The sequence below is a fragment of the Athene cunicularia genome, assembly GCF_003259725.1.
Source record: "Athene cunicularia isolate RWA chromosome 3 unlocalized genomic scaffold, athCun1 chr3_part1, whole genome shotgun sequence".
Taxonomy (NCBI): domain Eukaryota; kingdom Metazoa; phylum Chordata; class Aves; order Strigiformes; family Strigidae; genus Athene; species Athene cunicularia.
Window position 1 is genome coordinate 116,755,551 of NW_020799097.1, and position 19,733 is coordinate 116,775,283.

Sequence of the window (19,733 nt, forward strand, 5' to 3'; positions counted from 1 at the left end):
TGAGGTATGTTTAGGTTGTTCTAGCTGGCCACCTCCTGGTCGCCTCAGGTTAGGGATCCCTTAGTTGATTGTGGTATCACAGGAAGATCCTGGTTTCTCCTGGATGTATATAATAAGGGGTATAGCTACATCTAAGGGAACTGTGTAAATTTGGGCAGTGGGAGATGTTGCTTCTCTGGTGCTGAACTGGGCTTTGGGTTTTCTTGGCACAAAGGACCTGGTTTTCTGGTGGGAGAATGCAGATGGATTGTGTGCTATTACCATCAGCAAGCACGTGCTGCTCAATGCTGCACTAGGGTTAGCAGAAAGATTTTTTCAGGATTTTGAATGAAATGAATGTTAGAACTGATGCTGCCACAGCCACCTTGTTACACGTAGCTCTGTGTCTGCCAAAAAACAGCCCCTCTTGTGTTATGAATCATTTGGGGTTGGAGTTTGTTCCATTGCTGGGTGGAGAGCCTGGATTTTTCCTTGCAATGTAGTAAGATGCTGAGCTAAATTTAGGGCTGCTGTGGTTAGCAGCTACCTTCTTACTAATAATTTTGGTCTGGCAGGGTTGCTTCTCTAGAGCTGGGCTTCAGGGCAGAATTAGGATTAAGGGTTTTGTGAGCATTAGTCTAGGCCATCAGGTTTGCACTGGATGTCGAAAAGAGTCGTCTGGCTGATTTAAAGGTTGTCATCTGCTGCTGCTTCATTCTGTCTCCACAGAAACTCCTTGGGTAGGGTTTGGGTTGATCTCAGGTCACTGCAGGTTTTAAGTTTTTGGGTTGGTCTCAGGTCATTGCAGGTTTTAAGGTGTCACTGCGTGGAGACTGACCTGGTGCGTGCATCCTGGTTTATAACTTGTTCTGTGTCTGCAATCTGTAATTTAGAGGAGCCGATACGTAGGGCTATCAAGCTGTTGAGTTTTGTTTAGGGTTTTGTCTACTCTCAGTTTTTTGCTTCATTCTATGTGAAATAGCAATTATTTTTTCCTTTTTACTAGTGCATATTTAGGGGCAGCTTTATGGTTGGGCTTCCTCCTGCAGCATCCCATTGACCTGCATGTCATTTGTTAATGTTGATCCAGACAGAGGGTTGTGGAGAGGCATTTCTTAAGGTATTCATAGTTTGGTGTTGCTTGTGGGAGCGTTATCTGAGATGGCTTAACGTGAATCAGACTTGGTGTTGAAGTTCAACCTCATGTCAGGGTGAAGGTTGAGGTTTCAGACAGCAGACCCAAAGGAACAAATCTGTTGTTAAGTCATGTTTAGAGCCAGCACTCCTAGAAGCTTTCCAGACTTGTTTTAGAGATAAGTTTAGACTCGGAGTTGCCTGCACATTATATTGTTTTTCTTATCCTCTTATCATAATTTCTGGTTGTTCTGACCTTTTCCAGCATTTCCAAGGAGCAGTGAGATGATAACAAATCATACAGAAAACACATCATCCTGGGGTTGTAATTTTTTTTTTAGCCTAGTTTCTTAAGACAAAAAAAAAAAGAGATTTGTATGCTTAGTACTCTGTCCTTCAAAGAGGACTTAGATTTATAGCCAATTTTGACTAAATGGGGTAGAAACTGCATTTTTTGGCTTTGTGTAAATAGGCAGCTGCACAGAGGGCAGATTTTTAGTTAAAGGCACCGTGAGGACAGAGCTCAGTCCTTCTGGGATGCTTGTCAGTGGCACAATGTTTCTGTGGCTTTCAAAGTTTTATTTTACTTTGGTAAGGCAGAGGCAATGAACTGCTATCAACAGGAAACTTTTTTGACAGTCACTGTTTCAAATGCTGGGGTTTCAACCCCAAGCCCCTAATTAAGGTTGACATATGGGTGATTCCCACAGCCCTTCACAAAGGGGTGGTGAGTTTCCCTTTAAGCTTCCCTCCAGGGTGCGGCTGGCCTTGCAGGGAGAGCCATTAGATAAAGGAGCCCCAGGTGTCCTGCATTAAGTAAGCAAAGGTCCAGTGTCCCACTTAGGGGTAAAAGCTGGGACCACGTGCAGGAGGGGGCAGTGTCTGTCTGTGAGGTGGATGCACTTTGCAGTTTCCTGTTGGGGAAGGACCTCCTGCCTCCCTGGGACTGGGCTCCAGTCAGGTCTGGCTTTTGTAAATGTGGGCTGTGTAGAGATTCAGTGTGTGGCTTCCTTGGTCTTATGTGTTTGGTTTGTTGTCATGGTTGTCTCCCGTCCCTTCTATGGGAGACTGCATTTCACCATTTATTCCACCCATTGTTGGTCATGTGGTGTCATTGTTGGGGTCAGTGGGATTGATGTCAATTATGTATAATCTGACTTGTTTGCACCCCCAGTGCTCACCCATGTACTGACCCTTTTGTATCAAATACAATTTAGTTATTGATTCATCTTTATGCTGGCTGTGTCCTTTATGCTAGGCATAATAACTGGCAAAACACTGTTGTACCAGGTGCTTGTGATTCTAGGCATATCACATCACTTCTCTGTCTCTTGATTTTTCTTCCCCAACAATTTCTAGTCTGGTGCAGTTGGATGATCAACTTTTTTACTAGCTGTTTGTGCAGCAACTTGTTGAATGGAGTCCTACTATCAAGTGGACCTTGCTGGTTCTACTGCAATATGAACAACATGAACAACCCTTACAGCATAAATACTGTCAGTGACACCTAATCATGTGATTAGGGCAAAATAGGGCTGCTGGGAATATTTGCATCTTTGTCCTTTTCACAAGGGGGAAATGCCTAGGGTGTGTGTCTTTACTACATGCTGCACTTAGGTCAGGTTGGATAGGAACATTAATCTCATGTAGGGTCACTTTTTCTTTTTTCCTGGAGATAACTTGCCAAATATTCTCAAGGCAGTAGTGATGACAACATAAGGAATGACTGCCAAAGAGAGAGTGACATCATTTCACCTAATGGCCTTAGGTAAGTTGTTAAGTACCATTACTTAATCATGCTCAGATAACAGTGAGGAGCTTCTAACCATTTAATAAATATAATACTAATGCCTTCCCAGCACAAAATATTCTGCACAGCAAGTAGATTTTTGTTTTTCAAAGAAGAATGTCTCTACCTAGTGCTGAGTGTGTGACTGTTTTCTCTCCTCTCTGGAGTTTCATCCCAGAGGTTATTGCTTGGGCTGTGTGAACACTGTTCCCTGGCTTGTACCCTAGCTAGAGCCCTGTGGAGCTGCAGGTCCTGTGCCCACCCTGGTGGCAGGGATAGCTGCGTCACTGCTTCCACCGTCTGGAGGAGACAGTGAATGAGGGATCCTAGGGTTTGCGGATTTTTCTTGGCATTCTCTTCCTTGATTTCTTTTTATTTTCTTTGGGCCTATCCTGCTCTGGGTGTATCCTATGGACTATGTATTGTGAAGACTTTCTGTTCCTTTTCTCACAATCCCTCCATTTCTCGCTGGTGTTTTCTGATTTTTTTTTCTCCCTAATGTTCCTTTAAAAAAATAGATCATCTGCAATCTATAGTAAACAACTGAAAAGGCTGCTTACCCAGCAGCCCTAACCCTCCTCTAGCAAAAATAAGGACAAATACTGTGGTATTATGTCAGGAAATAGACCGAGTTCTGTACAAGTATCCTTGCATGTACTTGTAGTAACATCATGCAGCACTGAAGTGTGAGGAGAGAAGAAAAATACTCTATTTATAGTGACTTTGTTCTGCTAAAACACTAGGGTAAACACTGCTAAGCCTGTGAAGATTTTCCATAAGGGATTCCTATGGATTCAGACCTTTCTTTTTGAAGACTGTACTTTAAAGATAGCTACTTTGTCAAAGTACTCTTCAAAACATGTTGTGGCATGGGAGATGTCAGCTTGAAGTTACAGGTTGGTCAACTTTCACCATGAAAATGGAGACAATTTATTTAATGCTTTCTTGGCAGTCCCTGACTCTTCAGAGGTGCTATAACTGGGGCATGCAAAAAACTTATATTTTGCCTACAGGCAGGTCAGTTCTATGTATCAGTGGGCCCAGAGCACTGATGTGCTCGCCTACCAAATGAAGCAGAGACTCTGGTTGTACTGTGTAGGTACCAAGGAACAGCTCCATGCACAGTCTGTCTGTCTGGGGCTCTACAGGTTGCTACTGTGCCCTGGATTTACAAAATGCATCAGCTGAATCATCAGTATTTTTTGAAGCAGATAAAGAGTCGCTTAGAAGGTCCCCATCCAATTATTGTAATATTCCACAGTAATAATACATGCAAAATGAAATTCAAGAGCTTATGTAACATAAATGTACTTGTTACTGATCTTTATCTGTGCTGAATCAAAAAACCAACAAATTCTTGCCTTTTTTTTTTTTCTGCAAGTGCAATGATGCGATCTGATCTCTGTTTCCAAAATTGATGGTGTTTTAAAAAGCCTTATTGCCCTTGTAGATTGATTTACTGGTTTTGGTTTTCCCAGACAGTAATCCCCTCCTTGCTCTTATGAAAAATTTTACATTTTTCCTTATCAAGTGTCAAGCTGGCAGAGAGATTCCTGATCATAAGGCTACAAAGAGAGACAGCTGCTGAATTTATGGGACTGTTGCTACTGTTAATTCTTAGCACTTCTGCTTTCTTTCCCTTCCAGTGTTGATAGGTAAGGATACACAGACGCACACAGGGTACTTAATGTATGTTAGCAAGCCGTGGTCTGTAGGGTGCAGGCTGAAGTTCTTTAGTGAAAAAATTAGTATTTCCATGTGTGAGGGTACCTGGGGAGATGATTCCACCCTCTCCCTCTAGATGACAGCAGAACACCAGCCTGACTGTAAAGGATTGTTTCCTGAATATATTTCAAAAGAACATTGTTGGCCTGCTTGATTACTTTTTAAAGAGGTTGGAATTACTCTTGTTATACATTTCCCTGCTTGAGAACAAACTGTGTGCTTTGGAGAAAGCAGAAAGAGTTAAAACATGTTCTTCTATGAATATCTGCTTCTGCAAACTCAAAGTGTGTTCGCACCTGTGATAAGTATCTCTCTCTTTCACAGGTAAAGTGTGAATCAGATGCTTTTGACAAGCAAGATCCTGAGCCCTCAGAGGCATCCTCATTTCTGACACCACACAAGTGTGTTTTTCTGGAGATCACTGCGGAGGAGTATGTCTGTGCCAGTGCAGCGCTTGCCAAGCAAGCATGGCGCTTTGATCTTTGCATCCTGCCACGAAGAGGCTGAAAAAGCCAGGGGTATGATGTGAGCTCCCTGCTCTGGGCTCCATCATCTCCCAGCCCACCCTTTAAATGCCTCTCACCTGTGGCCAGGAACAACTTCTCAGAAGCAGGCTCCCTTGTGTCACCAAGGCAGATCAGGCTGAAGCACCTGCTGCTCTCTAAATGGCATTTGTGGCATTGAAGACAAGGTGGTCCCTCTCTGTTCCCTCACAGCCAGCAAGACCTTTGCCCACATGGGTTCTGGCCCTTAGAAAGCTGCTTTTTTTCTCTGTACGGAGGCCTTCTCAAGGATCAGCTCCTTTTCCCAGAATCCTGCTGCTGGGAGTCTCCATGAGACTCAGGGACTGCTTTTCAAATGCTGAGTTAGAGATGGAGCAGCATGTACTTCTGCCACGACACCCAGGGGATGTGCCCACATGCACACTTGGCTATTTAGGTCTTCCATTGCTTGAACTTGGTTCTGTTGAAAGAAAAATATTGACATGTGAATGGAGAAGGTTCTTAGGAATGCAGATAACAATTTATTCTTGGGAAGAAAAGCCAGAAAAAAGTTACACAAGCTCTGAAGAAAACTCTCTGCACTTCCTCAAGTGATCTTCCTCTCACAGACAAATGGGACAAATGTGAAACAATAAGTAGATTGTTTGGGTTTTGACTTTTTTTTTTTTTTTAAATGGGTTGGCTTTTGTTAGCTTTTAAAATAGTTTCAGAGATGTTTCGGTATCTCAGCCAGGCTGCCAAAGGTTTATGTCTTTGGAGCTGGAGGTACTAACAGGATTTGCTGTTGGTTGCAAACAGGAAGAGGGGGAGGAACAACCAAGCAGAGCAGAGTTGGACAATTTTTTAACATGGCTTTATGCGTGGGTGGGAATGTTTCCGTTTAGCTCCCTGGTTGCTCTCCTCTCTGTCCCAGTCCCAAGCAGCACTGAGAGCTGACTCCGCTGCTTGTATCCATCCACAGTAATGAAAATGCAAGAAATATCCAAACTGGTTATTACTTGTGTTTACATGAATGACAGCTCTGGGTTTGAGGTTGGGGAATGGGGATGATGTTATTTTTTCTGCAGTTCTACTGGGATTATGTAGAAACTAGCAAATGAGCTACAAGATAACTTTACCCTATTGATTAAAATACTACTTACTTTCAAAATTGATAGGTGCAGCTACAATAAAAAAATCTGGAATGGATAATGTGGTGATTCGGTTTTTCTAGAAGTATACATTGGTTCTAAGAACTAACAATAAGCAGTGCTTTCAAAGAAGAGTTTCATACCTGAATACTTTGAAAATATTGTGACTTAGGTGAAAGTTGCACTTTTGAACAATTGCCGTTTTACCTGTTCTTGGGCTGCTGGAGCTATTTAGAAGACATGGGTTCTGTGAGGGAGACTTTTTTTTATCCAAGCTGGAATTTTTGAAGTACAGCAAAATAAAGCCATTATCTTTCTTAACTTGAAAATTATGTTGGAGTGTGTGTGTATGTGTGTGTATGAGTGGTTGTAGCTTAGCACAAATATCAGGAAACGGCAAAGTAAGAGAAGCAGTAATTCAAATAGAGAGGAAAAAAGAGAACTGAGTAAAGTTGGTTGTTACTAAAATAAACTCTGGTGAAACTATAAAGTGGTAGTGGGGTAAAAAAAAACCCCAACTTCTGCATGTGAAGCACTGCTAAATTACCACAAGGGTTGATAAAAAGACACACTGGTTTGAATCCTGCTGCCAAATCTCTTACATCCTGCTTGTGAAAGGGTAGTGTGATCAGGCAGGAGAGGCACAACCCCTGGCTTGGGCCTCTGTACTTTGGGACAGTGTGTCAGCCCAGATGAAACTGGTTGGACTAGATGATTTCCAAGGTCTTTCCCAACCTAGATGATTCTGTGAAACTGGGCTGTGAGGGTTACTCTAAAGTTGGAGCAGGCGGGGGATGTGGGAGTGGGACCAATACAGTTGTTTTGGCTCCCCCGGGAAGGGCAATTTAAAGAATGGGAGGCTTTGACTTGACTTGAAGGCAGTGAAGGCTTGTGAAAAGTCAGGAGAGGCTGCAGTGACGATTGTTTGGAGAAATCAGTTGTGATAATCCCGCATCTCACAGGAAGGAAAGGATCAGAGACTGAGTTCAGTATGAGGTTGCGCTTTCAGGCAAGTGTCAGGTTGGAGCATCCCCTGGGCACTGACCCTTGGGGAAGTCAAATCCTGATACTGGCAGATCTGCAGGCCTTGTAGCTTTCTAGTCAGGTGTTGTAATGTTATAAAAGGTAGTTAGAAATACCCTCTCAAAATCTAATTTTAAACAGTGTCCTGTTGCTTTGGTCTAACTCGTAGTTAAGATGGAGCAATCTTTATTTTCAGATGCAGTATCTTTTTTCCTCCTCCTCTAGAGCTAATCTTCAAGACTACAAATTGCTATTCAAGAATCTCTTATTTTCCTCTGCTTTGTTTCTGTTAACACCAAAGACTCCAGTCAAGATCTCTAAGCTACGTTGTACAAACACAAGGGAGAGATCTCTGCCCCGGTTTGGAATAATGATGCCAAGACTGAAGGTTCCTGCTCACTTCAAATGAAGTTATAGTACCATCTGCACCTGTTCACTAGAGCTTCCAGAAAATGCAGGAAATAACAGGCTGGAAATAAATATGAAAATCTGAGTACAAACCTATAAAGGTCTGAATCACCAGAATGTGAAAATAAAAGAGATTTTCAGAGTGAAAGATGACACCATCCCAGTTTTTCCATTTGCAGTTTGCCTCTATTGTGAGTTTTGAGTTAGGGGCTCAGCCAAGCATGGGACAGAGATGGCAGGAATTTGCACTGAGCATCTGCCCAGTGACAATGTCACTCCCAGCACTGGTGTGGGAGAAAGGGCGCACTTGCAGGAAAGGGCTGCCAGCCCCTAAGGGTGAGGACGACACAGGCCACCTTACACACATGCAGAATGAAAGTTCTTATCAGATCACACAGATTTACTGTAATAGAAACATGATTTTACTATATGCTGAAAGTTTGTTCCAAAACAACAACATGTTTCAGTCTCAGGCTAAACATTGTACATGGTAAAGACAACACAAAGATTTGGGTCTTTAACAAAGAACCAGAACACAACTCTGTAGCTTTTATTTCCGCAAAGATTTGGGTCTTTAACAAAGTACTAGAACACAACTCTTTAGCTTTTACTTCCATTAGTACTGGAAGCATTTAAAAAAAACTCGAATGAAGAGAGACTCTTTTACACTGTATTAACACCTTCCACTCTGACATCTGGGGAGATTTGATGTATCTATACAGCAGCACAATTGCACAGCTATGGAACATAAACCTATGGGTCTCTGAACGGGAAGTATCTGATAAGGACAAACTCCTCCCCTTACACAAACAGCTCTTCAAATTTTAACGGCAAGCTAAAAGGTGCTGTAGAACTGAGATTCTCAGCATTTCTCATTATTTTTGTAGCCGAAATTAGCACCCAAAAGTACATTTGAAAAATGTCTGCATAACTGTCTGCTGCTAGTGGATGGGATTTCAGTTTTTCAAGTCTCAGCAATATACCCATTAAACTGTTTCATTACTTGGCTCTTTGCCTCTGTAAGAGGCAAATTATCAGCTTGCTAAATCTGTAGATAGGACTGAGCAATCATCTCTGCTTAAAATCGATTGTGAAGCAAATGGTAATGTGCTCCCCCCTTCTGTGGGTTACTGCTGTACTGCAACCTCCTCACTCCACCTGTAGATCAGTATTGTGGTAGCACTCGGGAACCTCAGTTGTAGAAAACATCGTACAAAGTCAGAACAAAACAATTATTCCTGCCCTAAGCATCCTGGCCTGTCCATTTCTACAGTTCATGTTTCTTCTTCCTGAAGTTGGCCTGAGCTGTTGCAGTCACCAGAGTTACTTGACAGAGTTAGATCTGCACAGCACCTTGCCACTGAGCCCAGGGAGACCTTTCTCTCGCTCCTTCCAGTAATTCTCTCTTTTTGGATAATACCTTTATATGGACATTAGATAAAATCTAAAACCCAACTTCACTTATGTGAATAAAAGCCAAGTCTATCTTGCATAGCTAGATGCATCTTGGATCATGGCTCTCAGCAGACTGTACCTCTGAGAGATACTGGAGGCAGACAGCTGGCAAGGCAGCCTCTCACTGTGAAATGTATGCTCCTATATTATAAGTGATTATAAAAACAACTTTTCAAGGTTAGTGTCCAGGTTTGCTGCTGCTTAGCACATGAACAAGAGCCCAAAAGCTTTTTTTCTCTTTGACTACCTTATTAGTTTCTCTTTAATGTTTTTCTCTCCCTTAGAAACGTTAAGGACTATGAAGTCTGATGTTTCATAGTTTTGCTGAAGGACATTTTTAGAGCCTCATGAAAACATACCAAGGTGATAGAGACAGTGAGCTTTGAATGTGTAAGAACAATTACCTTGAGCTAATTAGTGGTTTGTAGTTTCAACGGATAGTCAAATGCTGGGTTCTTGTAAGAGACTAAGTGTGTACCGTATTGCTCACTCTGAGGCTTTTTACATGCCTTACACAGACACACAGACAAAATAATTGTGGAAATGAGAAAGAGTCCGCTTGCTGCAGACAGAGCAGCAAAGATAGACTTGTAGCTGGGTTTTGTTTTAAATCTAGTGCATGAATTACCTAGAGTTCCCCTAACTGCTTGGCTTGACCCTGCTTTGTTCAAAGCAGTCACGCAAATGTTGTAAGTGGTGTATGGTACTAGATTATACAAAGTGTGCTCCCTTGCTGTGGAATAAATGTTGTCCAGGACAAACTCTCTGTCCTCATTGCCTTCAGCATGAAGAATCAGCTCGTAAGTGTGAACAACTGAATATGGGGCACACCAGTTTATCTGTGCAGAGCTGTCTGTAACTTCAGACACCTCTCTAAGCCTCGGTGGATCTGGGACCTCATCTTCCCTCGACATGCCAGGACATAAACATTGGGATGCCCTCTGAAGTTCACTGCACGGCTTCTGAAGGTGCCGGCAAGGATTGTAATCACAGGAGGGGTATGCCACGTGCACTGGGTTTTCCATCGACTGCTCACTGTAATCGTAGTCATCTACATAGTGGATCAGCGATTTGGTGGCTGCAGGCTCTGGCCTGGCATTGGTCCTTGTAGAGTTGAGCTGCGCTAGGCTCGTTTGTGGTCTGCCTTCCCTGGTGTGAGTGGCAAAGGAGTGAAGATAATGGTCAGTGGCGTTGGGTTTTCCTGTTGCTCCAGTAGAATAACCACTGGTGGTCTGCTTGAATGGGCCTTCCTGGGGAAAGGTCGCATTGGTTGGTGTGAGCTCTCTCTTTAGCTGATCTGTTTGACTAGCAGAGGCAAGATCTGAGGACTGACTATAGAGCTCACTGGGAAAACCCGAGGAGGCAGTTACGGACATGAAGGAAGGGGAACTGCTTGTTGATTCGGAAACTGCTCCCTCCTCGTGGGAGGAACTGTTGGCCTTTGTGAGCATCAGCTCCATTGGGTTGGCTGTTGTCATGCTCATTACATTCCACTGATTCAGGGGGCTGGTGTAAGTGTCTTTGGTTAGCAGAGAAGAGTCTGTTGTTGTTACTACAGCGGTGGCATCATAACTGGTAAGGCTGAAAGCATCGTGTTCAGAAGGTGTGACTGAATTGGGTAGTGTAACGTTTCTCTCAGACTGGCATTTATCGTAGAGCTCTAGCAGTGAAAAAGATGTTGAAGGTCTGCCCCAATCTTCCTGAGGTGTGTTGCAAAACGTCTCCCAAGCCCTGAAGAAGGGAAAAGTTAGAATAGGCAAGATGCACAAGAACATTACAGGCTGCTTGGATTGGAATTGGCAACCTGCTGTCCAAAACCAGTCCTTATATTAAAGAAGATGTGAAATCTATAGACCAAGGCTAGGTTGTCTTAACAATACTCCTGTGCTTGGCAGATGGCTTTCCACAGCACTGGGAGGGAACTCAGCTGACTGACTTTTTGTTTTTAGAAGGTGCAAGAATATCTTTTGCTGAGGGGAATCAGCCTTTGGTACAAGGACCGTGAACCTTAGCAAGAGTGTTGGAGTTCAAGGTAACTTGAAGAGTCAGACTTTAATCCCACACTAAGAGGGGAGGGAATGTATGGAGAGAGATATAACAGGGTTCCCAAGATCCTTAAACCAGCTGGAGCTGTGCTGTCATGGGGGTGTGCTTTTAAATGACTAAGCTCTCTTTACTCAGACATTGCATATTTTTGTAAAGAATGCAACTGCTAAGCCCATCCCGATGAGAAACAATCTAATTTTAACAATCTACTTCCCCACTCTTGCTGCTACTGATGACAAATCTTCTCGGTAGCCTTTCAAAAGGAAGAGACATCATACATATGCAAAGTAATTCTTTTAACTACAGCTTATTGTAATTGGTCCGTAAAACTGTAGGAGAGCATGAAAACAATAGGTGACAAACGGTGCTATCTGCAAGGGGGTTTGTTTGACTGCCGCTGCTGTTGCTGCTTTTAAGAATGCAAGGATAAGGAGGAAATAATTTGTTAAAGTTCTTTCAAAGTCTTCCAGTTCCCGCTCCTAGTGCTGACCCATCAAGGCCCCCCAAGCCAGCTCTCTTTTTTTATCTCCAGCTAATAGAGAAATATGAACCGAGAGAGAAAATAAAAGTAGAATCCACTAAAGTAAGAACATTTTATACTGTTCTACACGTGCCTATTGTATTTGTCCACATTCAAGTATAATTGACCCATGCTTTGTCCCTGAAGTAGACTTCTATTTGGCATTTCTGCCTCTTGTGGAAGGGAAGAACACACAGGAATCTGAATAACTTAGATGGTAATGAATGTTTGGTCCCCCAAATAACTTAATACATTTAACGTTGAAGAGCATCACTTGATCTCCTTGAACTCACTTTTGCAGAACAACTTTTGTGGGCTTGAAGAGCAGCCAGGAGAGCTGGCAGTCGCATACCAGAGGATTTCCGTACAAGTTGATGATGATGCTATCTGATGAATTGGTATTCCAGGGATTAAAGGAACTCAGGTTACAGCTACAAGATGACAAATGCAATGATTAGCAAACAATGAGCTACCTTCCAAGAAAAGGAGTGTGCTTAGTATCCCAGCAGGTGTAAAACACAAAACAATATTCCCAGTTCCCTTGGAAGTAGCTGGTTATCACCACCACCGTTCGGCACTTTTAAAGCCCAGTCTAATACCTGCCCATCTCTAATTTGCAGCCTAGCTGCTGTGTGTTAAAACATAACAAAAGGGGGAGACCATCTTTAGAGATGGCAACTGGAAGGGAAAGCACCTAGCACTTGGCAAGGGTCCTCCGTGAAAGATGATCTCCTCTCTGCCATCACGCATTCAGCATTTCTTTTATACTACACCATTTCTCTAGCTTCTTTCTCAGTTTGCTTGTAATGGCCTGACTTTATGCCAATCATCCTCTTCACATTAATTGCCTCATTTTCATAATATAGGCTCTCACCCACGCAAGTTGAATGACTAATGACTCATACAGGAAGACTTTGCTTAAACAGTGTTTAACAGTGTTAAGCTGTCCTAGCTGCAGGAGGAGTGTGATAACGTGACCTTCCTTGCAGCCTGAGTGCTTAGAAGATGCTCTCTTTTGTCTATGGCTTTAACTGCTACTCCTTTGTTTTTTAAGTTTGGGTCATGATTTTAGCACTTTGAACTGCTATTCCTGCAGGTATTGTAAAGTGCTGTGCAAATTCAGGGTGACAATGTAGTGGGGGATGGAATCCCTTGGGGTTTTTTTGCTTAAATGTGTTTATTTACCTCAAACTGGTTCCTAGAGCGCAGGCAGTGCTCTAGTGTGTTTTCTGATATGCTTATAATCTGGGCCTATATTATAGAAAGCTTTTAAAGAGCTCTCCAAATATTTTCCTTAATGCTGACTGTTCTGTGTGCATTTTATCTGCTGTTATTTTGATAAATCACTTTCAGAGTTTTGTTTCCCTTACTATTTCAATAAGTAAGTATTTCAATAAGTAAGTATTTCAATACTGAGTAAACCACACTGAGGTGTTACCTCTTGAATAAGGACTAAACCATTGTTTTTACTAATGCTGAGCAAGGAACTATATTAATCTCACACTAGAAGTGGGAGGGACAGGATTTTTGACTGTTTCCAATGTGCAGATTTTAGGAAACTTGTCAGCATTCATCCTTTGTAGAGCACGGAATCCTCAGTGACCTGCTTCTCTGGTGAGACACTGTAGATGAGGGAAGCGTGTTTTGTATCTTAAGTGGATTTCAGTGGATCTGTGCTGATTTGAACAGTGCTAGATGAGTTCGTCCATTCCACTGGGAGATAAGGCAGAAGAGTGGGAGCACAAGGGATGTGATCTCAGGTAACTGTGCTGTGTGTCTCATTCTGCCTCTTTGGGCTGTATTAAATCTCTGGCTGTGTCAGGTCTAAATCACAGGCTTTACATGGCATACCTGAGTGTAAGACAGTGTGTTGTTTCTCTGCGGCACGCAAGCCCGTACCTCCTTCCTAAATATTTGATAACAAGCAAACTGCATAAAAGTCAGCTCGCAGGCACCACATGGTGCTGTGAAGCAAAGGCAACATTATGTGAGGAAGAAAAAAGAAATCAACTCACTTCTCAAATGAGAGATGGCTCAGATGAGGAGTGCTGTCAAACATCTCTGTCCTCACAAAACTCAGTGAATGGGAATCTTGACAGTTTAGCTCTTGGAGGCTGGGCAAGAAATTGAAGTCAGTATCGAGGCTTTTTAATCGTGACATCTTTGTCAGGTGAAGTGATCTGAGGTTGGGCAAGTCTCTGGTCCACTCTGGTTGAACTGAAGAAGAAAAAAGATTTATATCTATTGCATAAATAGAGCATTCCTGTGATTTCTACCTAGAAAAAAGTACTGAATTCACGGAAAGATAAAATATCTCTGTGGTCTTCTGCAGCTATTCTCTTTGGCAAAGGAGTAGAACAAAAATCAATACACCAGTGTATAAATGCAGTGTATAAATCACATTTTTGTAATATTACTTGCAGGTCATGCTGTCATAGGGCAGAAGAAAAGAAGGGGAGATACAGAAAAGCAATAAAACTGATAAGAGATATGGGATAGTCTTCCTATTAGGTGAGATTAAATGAACAAGGATTTCTCTGCTCAGAGAAGTGGGGGGAGGGGGAAGATTAAGGAGGTCTACAAAGTCCTGACTGGTGTGAGAAAGGCAAATAAATTCTTTCTCCCAGTACAGGAAAAAGAACCGAGAGGCATGAATGGGAAAGAACAGGTTTTATACAAAAGTGCCTTTCCATCCCACAACTGAATTGGGTAACTCACTACCCCAAGAGAGATTAAGCATATTAATGGAGGAAATTTGGTGGTGTATCTGAGTTGAGGTGAAACCACTAGAGCTCGAGGACCCCCTAAGGTCCTGGGCTCTGCCCCAGGCTGAAAGCAGCTGGGCAAGGCATCTGATGCCCGTTCGGCCTCAGCACCTCCATTATAAACTGAGGCTGGCAGGGTAGGCAGACAAGAAAAAATCATGCTGTAGATTGCTCAGGGCAGGGGTTGCCTCCCTGTGCAGAAGTCTTTGGCTGGTTTTGTTTGACACAAAAAGCCTCTCTCTGTGCTACTTCAGTAACAGTGGTATAAAGCAGAGTGTAACTACAGTGACACCAAAGAAAGATTTCAGCAGTGTGTCTGGAAAAAGAAATGTATTTCCTCCTGCGTGTCCCAAAACTAATCTCAGCATTGACAGCAGAATTAGGGTAGAGGTGGGGGACTACCGTGGGACAAATAGTCCTGTTTGGCAGTGTCCCTTCCCCCCAGGAGGCTGGTCTGTGTGAGGGTTTCCCCCCAGCAGTTGCACAGCAGCTGGAGGGTGCCTCGGACGCTTGGACCAGCTCTTTGCAGCTTTCAGCGTGCATGGGGTGTCTCCCCTCCACCCCTAGCTCGGCCAGGGTGGGAGCCATCGTCCCAGCAAGGCTTCTGCTCCCCCGGGCCCTGTGTTTACAGTGGGAAATCCAGAAACTTACTTTTCTCAAGAAAGGTCCCGCTCATATCAAGCATGTTGATGGTGCTTCCAGGCCTGTTTGTGGCCTCGCTGGGAGATGTGCTGATGGCAAAAGCAGACTCCCTAATCCCTCTGCTGTCATCCCACCCAAGCAGCGTTGCAGAGAGGTTCAGGAACTGTAGCTGAGGGTAACAGGAAAAAGCCAGCGGCTGGATTTCAATCAATGGATTTCCAGCCAGGGACAACCACCTCAAGTTAGGCAGGGCAGAGCTGTGGCATGACGGCACAGATGACAGCTTATTAAAGCTTAAGTCCAGGGAGAGGAGACTGCTGAGGGCTTCAGCTCCCCAGCTAACTGCCTGGAGATGGTTGTGCCTCAGCGAGAGCACACGCAGCCGTGGGAGGTTGGCTATCTCCATGCCATTCACCTCTTCCAAGAGGTTGTTGCTGAGATCCAAGGTCTCCAGGGTCTCCGTAAGGCAGACGGGGAAGGCTGTCAGGCTGCTGTTGGTCAGCTGCAGGGTTATCCAGGTCCTGTTCTTCCTATCTTCACAGGACATGCTGGTGAGATTAACATTCTCCCAAGGGTCTTCCCGAGCTAGCTGGAAAAAGGTGGTGACGTCCCTGGATGCCGCAGATTCTGCTCTGCTCACCGGGCCCGATGCTGTGTTCCCCACCAGCAGAGAAAGGATGAGCAAGCCTGAAAACATCCTTCTTCTAAGTGTCTTGCAAGATCTGTTTGGGATTTGTTTCAGGGAGGGGAAAACAAAACATCACCATTAAGAAGGAAATTAAATCCCTTCAGGCAGCTCGAAGCTATGGAAAAGTGAAACATTTGTAAATCTTTTCCGATTGCATCCAGACAGCAGAAGCGATCATTAATGCCTCTTCTGTAATTAAGCCCAAGTCAACCTGAACCCTTGGGGACAGAAGTATCAGGCGATCTTACTCTTAAGCGTACACATACAGTTTTTCATGCAGAAAGCAAACAAGTTGTGTCACGTCCCTGGTTCCCACACCGGTACCCCCAGTACCAGTCTGGCACCCAGAAGAGCAGGAGCGTAGGAGACGGGCTCCCCAGCTCTCTGCTCAGCTGCCTCCGTGCAGTACAGGGTGCCAGTGCCACTCCGGCATTGAAACAGCATAGTACCATGCTGGACAACCTGCAGGAGAGGGATGCTGCACGTTATGGGACTTGACCCGATGGTTTATTTCCCTCTACAGGGCTGTCGGGCGGCACAGTGTCCAGTCTGGCCGGCCCGTTGAGTTATCTAACAAGAAGATACCCAAACAACAACTGGTGTGACCAAGGCAACGTTTTTTGTTTGTTTGTTTTGGTTTTTTTGTCTGTGAGGTTGTCTGCACAGAGTAAATATCTGACCGATGAGCTGTAATTAGTGAATCTCACTACAATCAAGTACCACTGTCTGGATGTAAAAGTCTTAGTTACAGAAAATATTTTCAGCATATAGATTGGTAGCAAGACTTTCACAGCACGACTTGGCCATCAGAATTTATAACCAGGAAAAAATGTTTGATCCAACTTCATACAATGGCCATTTATTTTAATGGCATAGCATGTGGAAAATATACAAGCAGTAGTAATATACTTGCAATTATGCTAAATTAGCTGCTTCTCAGATTATAAATCACACTACAACAGAATTAAAATCTGTTCAGCTATAAAAATGAGGCAGTAACGCATCCCTCATCAGGAAATCTCTTTTCATCCACTTAGAAAAGCCTCTTTCCCTGACAAGACTTCCATGAATGGTTTTCCAGTTTCTCTTCCTCGAGGGCTGGGAACTCAGATCACCAAAAATACCCTCAGAACTATACATATAAATATGCACAGACAGAACTATTATGATTTTTGTGAGCCTAGCAGACCGACTCCAGAGAAGGCAACGCAGTCCATTCCTATGCAATGGTAGAAGAAAATTTGTTCGGCCACTGTTGGGAGAATAGGAACTGCTTGCAATGGGGCACTATTTTTTTTTCCACACGTAGGGGCATTTTCTACTAAAACCAGCTGAGCGGTTAAAGCACAGAAAACTGGCATTTATAGTCCTACTCAGAAAAGGAAAACCCTTCTGTGTCTGTGGTCCAGTCCCTCCACAGGCAGGGGAGGGTGGTCGAACATTAAAGGACACAGAGGCCTAAACTGCAATAGGGTGGGCAGGTAAAAAAGCACCTTTCGTATGTAAGGAAAGGCTTTCCTTCCCTCAGCAGAACTTGAAACAGCAAAAGCCCAGGACTTACCACAAACACGCTCCACGCTCCTGCTGCTGGGGAAAGGATGTGCTGAAAATGCAGCTCCTGAACCACATTTCAGTCAAAGGGCTCAGAAAGGGAGAGTATACTCCGGGATCAGGGCCCCGGGAGCTTGGGTACCAAGTTATTCAGTGTTACAGTTCCCTCTGTGTTCCCTCCTTGTCCCACCCCAGGCTTTGTCATTACAAAAAATTTTAAAAATAATTTAAAAGTCCTAATGACTTGTCCAAAGCTGCAGAGGTAATCTGTGTCAGAAAAGCGAATTAACCACTGCCCCAAACTAGTGCTTTTCCTACTGAGTTGTCTTTTGTGCTATCAGGCATCATAATGATCATTCTTCATGCAAAAATATATCACAGCTGGGGGGGTGTGACTGAAGCCCCACGTAGTATGAAATATCTCAGACTTATTCCAAACCTTAACAGCTACTTGCTGTTCCCTGAATGGTGCCAGGTCTTGCCCAGACCATCATCTGTTGCCGCCATCCCAGGTTTGATGTAGGGACCACTAAAGTAGTATATTTGATCAGGAAAATTGTATATTTTGTCTTTTTTTTTTTTTGTCTGGAGCCGCTCGAGAGCCAAGCAGCTTCAGGGCTTCCTAGTCCCCGGAGCCGCTGGATTCCCTGCCCCGCAGCACATGGCGGGGAGAGGAGGGGAGGAATTGGGCTGCTGGATCCCGATCTTCGATTTAATCTTATTCCCCACCTCTAAGCCGCATCCGCTTGTACGTACCTGTCCAGAAATGCTGATGCTTCGTGTCTCTGCGTGGCTCCGGTTGCCTGGCCTTGATTTTATACACTTGGGTGACTCAGCCGAGAGCGTGAAATGCCTCTTTTTTGTTCCCAGCTCTCCCTGCTCGCGGCTCTGCCCACAAACGCGGGCGAGGTTTGTTCCAGGCTTGCTCCCCCGCATCCAGCTTTTCGCTGCCTGGAGAGGGGGTGGCTCCGGGCAGCTTGCCCCGCTCCCTTGGCCCTAGCAGGAGGTGGGTGGGAGGGCTCTTGCTTCCCAACATTCAGGCGGGGCTGATTCGTCTCTGTCTAAGCAGAGGGGGGTAAAGGGAAATCACAGTGTCTGTAGCCCCAACTCTCACTGACAGGGGGGAAGGGAGAGGAGTTACTGTGCCTCTTTGCTGATAGGTCAGGGTGATGTAAAGCTGAGGCTCTTGTCTGCTGACCTGGGCTTTGGTTGCCTTCTAGGCACCAAGAAAAAGCTTCAAGTGTTTATATTTCTAAGACTCTTGTAAGTAAGTCCTGGAAATGTTCATGCAGGTCAAATGACTTCTCTAAGGAGGCCTTTGGGAAATGTTACAGGCGAAGCTCTCACCTGCCGCTCCTGCAGAGAGGAATTCTCTCGGCTGATGGAGAGGGCCTGTGGCAGCTCGGTGCTGCCCGTGACAGACTTGGGAGGCCTCTCCCCTTCCTGCTGTGCGTGGGTTGTGGTCTCTCTTGTGCATCTGCCATACTGCCTGGCTCAGAATTCCCCTCCTGCTCCTTCTCTCCTCTGCTGGATAAGTAAGAGTGACCATATAAACCATCTCCCACCAAGGGACCTGCCCCGAGCTGAGTTTTCTCAGCATTCCCACCATTCAAAAAATAATTAGGCCGTTCAAGAGTTGAGGAGGAAGCCAGGAACTGGAACAGGAAAAAATGATAGAGATTGTTCTAAAGTAAAAGCAAAAGGGTGGTTGTTCAGTTGCTACTATAATATAATTAATGAGTAGAATTTCCAGGGAGAGCAGGAGTCAGTGGTTTTCATTTGTCAGGAGAACAAAATCGTTCCATGACATGCAGGCACCGCAGACCTTTGGTGCTAAAGTGCAGATAAAGGTCTTGCTTTCCCAAAAACCTTGAGTCTCCATGTACGCAGACCTTATCTATTGACCGTGTCATTTATTATCTCCGTGGGGAGCCTTGAAAAACACCAGAACATCCACAGAACAAGATACTGTCTTTTAGTAGGACTCTTTGGAGCCGCTGCGGTTCCCTTGGAGGCTGGGCGAGATGTACGTATTGTTCCCGTGTGGAATGGCTCTCAAGCAAGACAAATAGTTTCCTAAATGAGGGGCTAATCCCACAGATTAACCCCGGGGGGGCTGGGGGTGGTGAAGCAGCTCGAAGGCCAGGCATGTAAGCACCAACAGGTACCTTCAGAGATTTGCGCTCTGCTAGGTTCAAAGGGCAAAGTGGAGCAGGTTCAAAAAAAAATCTGAAGAATTTGGTATAGTAGGAGGAAAGTCCAGCTCCAGCCAGGCTGGTGGCAACCGTACCTCCCTCTGGCTTTGCAGACCTGTTAGTTGCAAAGCTGCTCTTTAGAAGTTGGGGAGCAGGGAGGTAGCCTGGCTTTGCCTTGTG

General features: G+C 44.4%; 1 protein-coding gene across 1 annotated transcript; it reads right to left on the reverse strand.

Moving 5' to 3' along the window:
• Positions 1 to 8,102: 8,102 nt before the first annotated feature.
• LRRN4 (leucine rich repeat neuronal 4) lies at positions 8,103 to 18,229 on the reverse strand. Its single transcript, XM_026846195.1, has 5 exons — positions 18,115 to 18,229; positions 15,129 to 15,841; positions 13,728 to 13,929; positions 12,006 to 12,143; positions 8,103 to 10,877 (listed from the first exon to the last, which is right to left on the reverse strand). Exons 2-5 carry the CDS (start codon positions 15,814 to 15,816, stop codon positions 9,557 to 9,559), a joined length of 2,349 nt encoding a protein of 782 aa, XP_026701996.1. The 5' UTR covers positions 15,817 to 15,841; positions 18,115 to 18,229; the 3' UTR covers positions 8,103 to 9,556.
• Positions 18,230 to 19,733: the final 1,504 nt, after the last annotated feature.

Bases quoted from the DNA above. Each gene is read 5' to 3' on its own strand.
- LRRN4 (XM_026846195.1), bottom strand. From the start codon at position 15,816: ATGTTTTCAGGCTTGCTCATCCTTTCTCTGCTGGTGGGGAACACAGCA. The intron at 12,144-13,727 runs GTGAGTTGATTT...GTCATCTTGTAG, and splicing joins AGCCATCTCTCATTTGAGAA to CTGTAACCTGAGTTCCTTTA. The intron at 10,878-12,005 runs GTGAGTTCAAGG...TCCCTTCTTCAG, and splicing joins ACAAAAGTTGTTCTGCAAAA to GGCTTGGGAGACGTTTTGCA.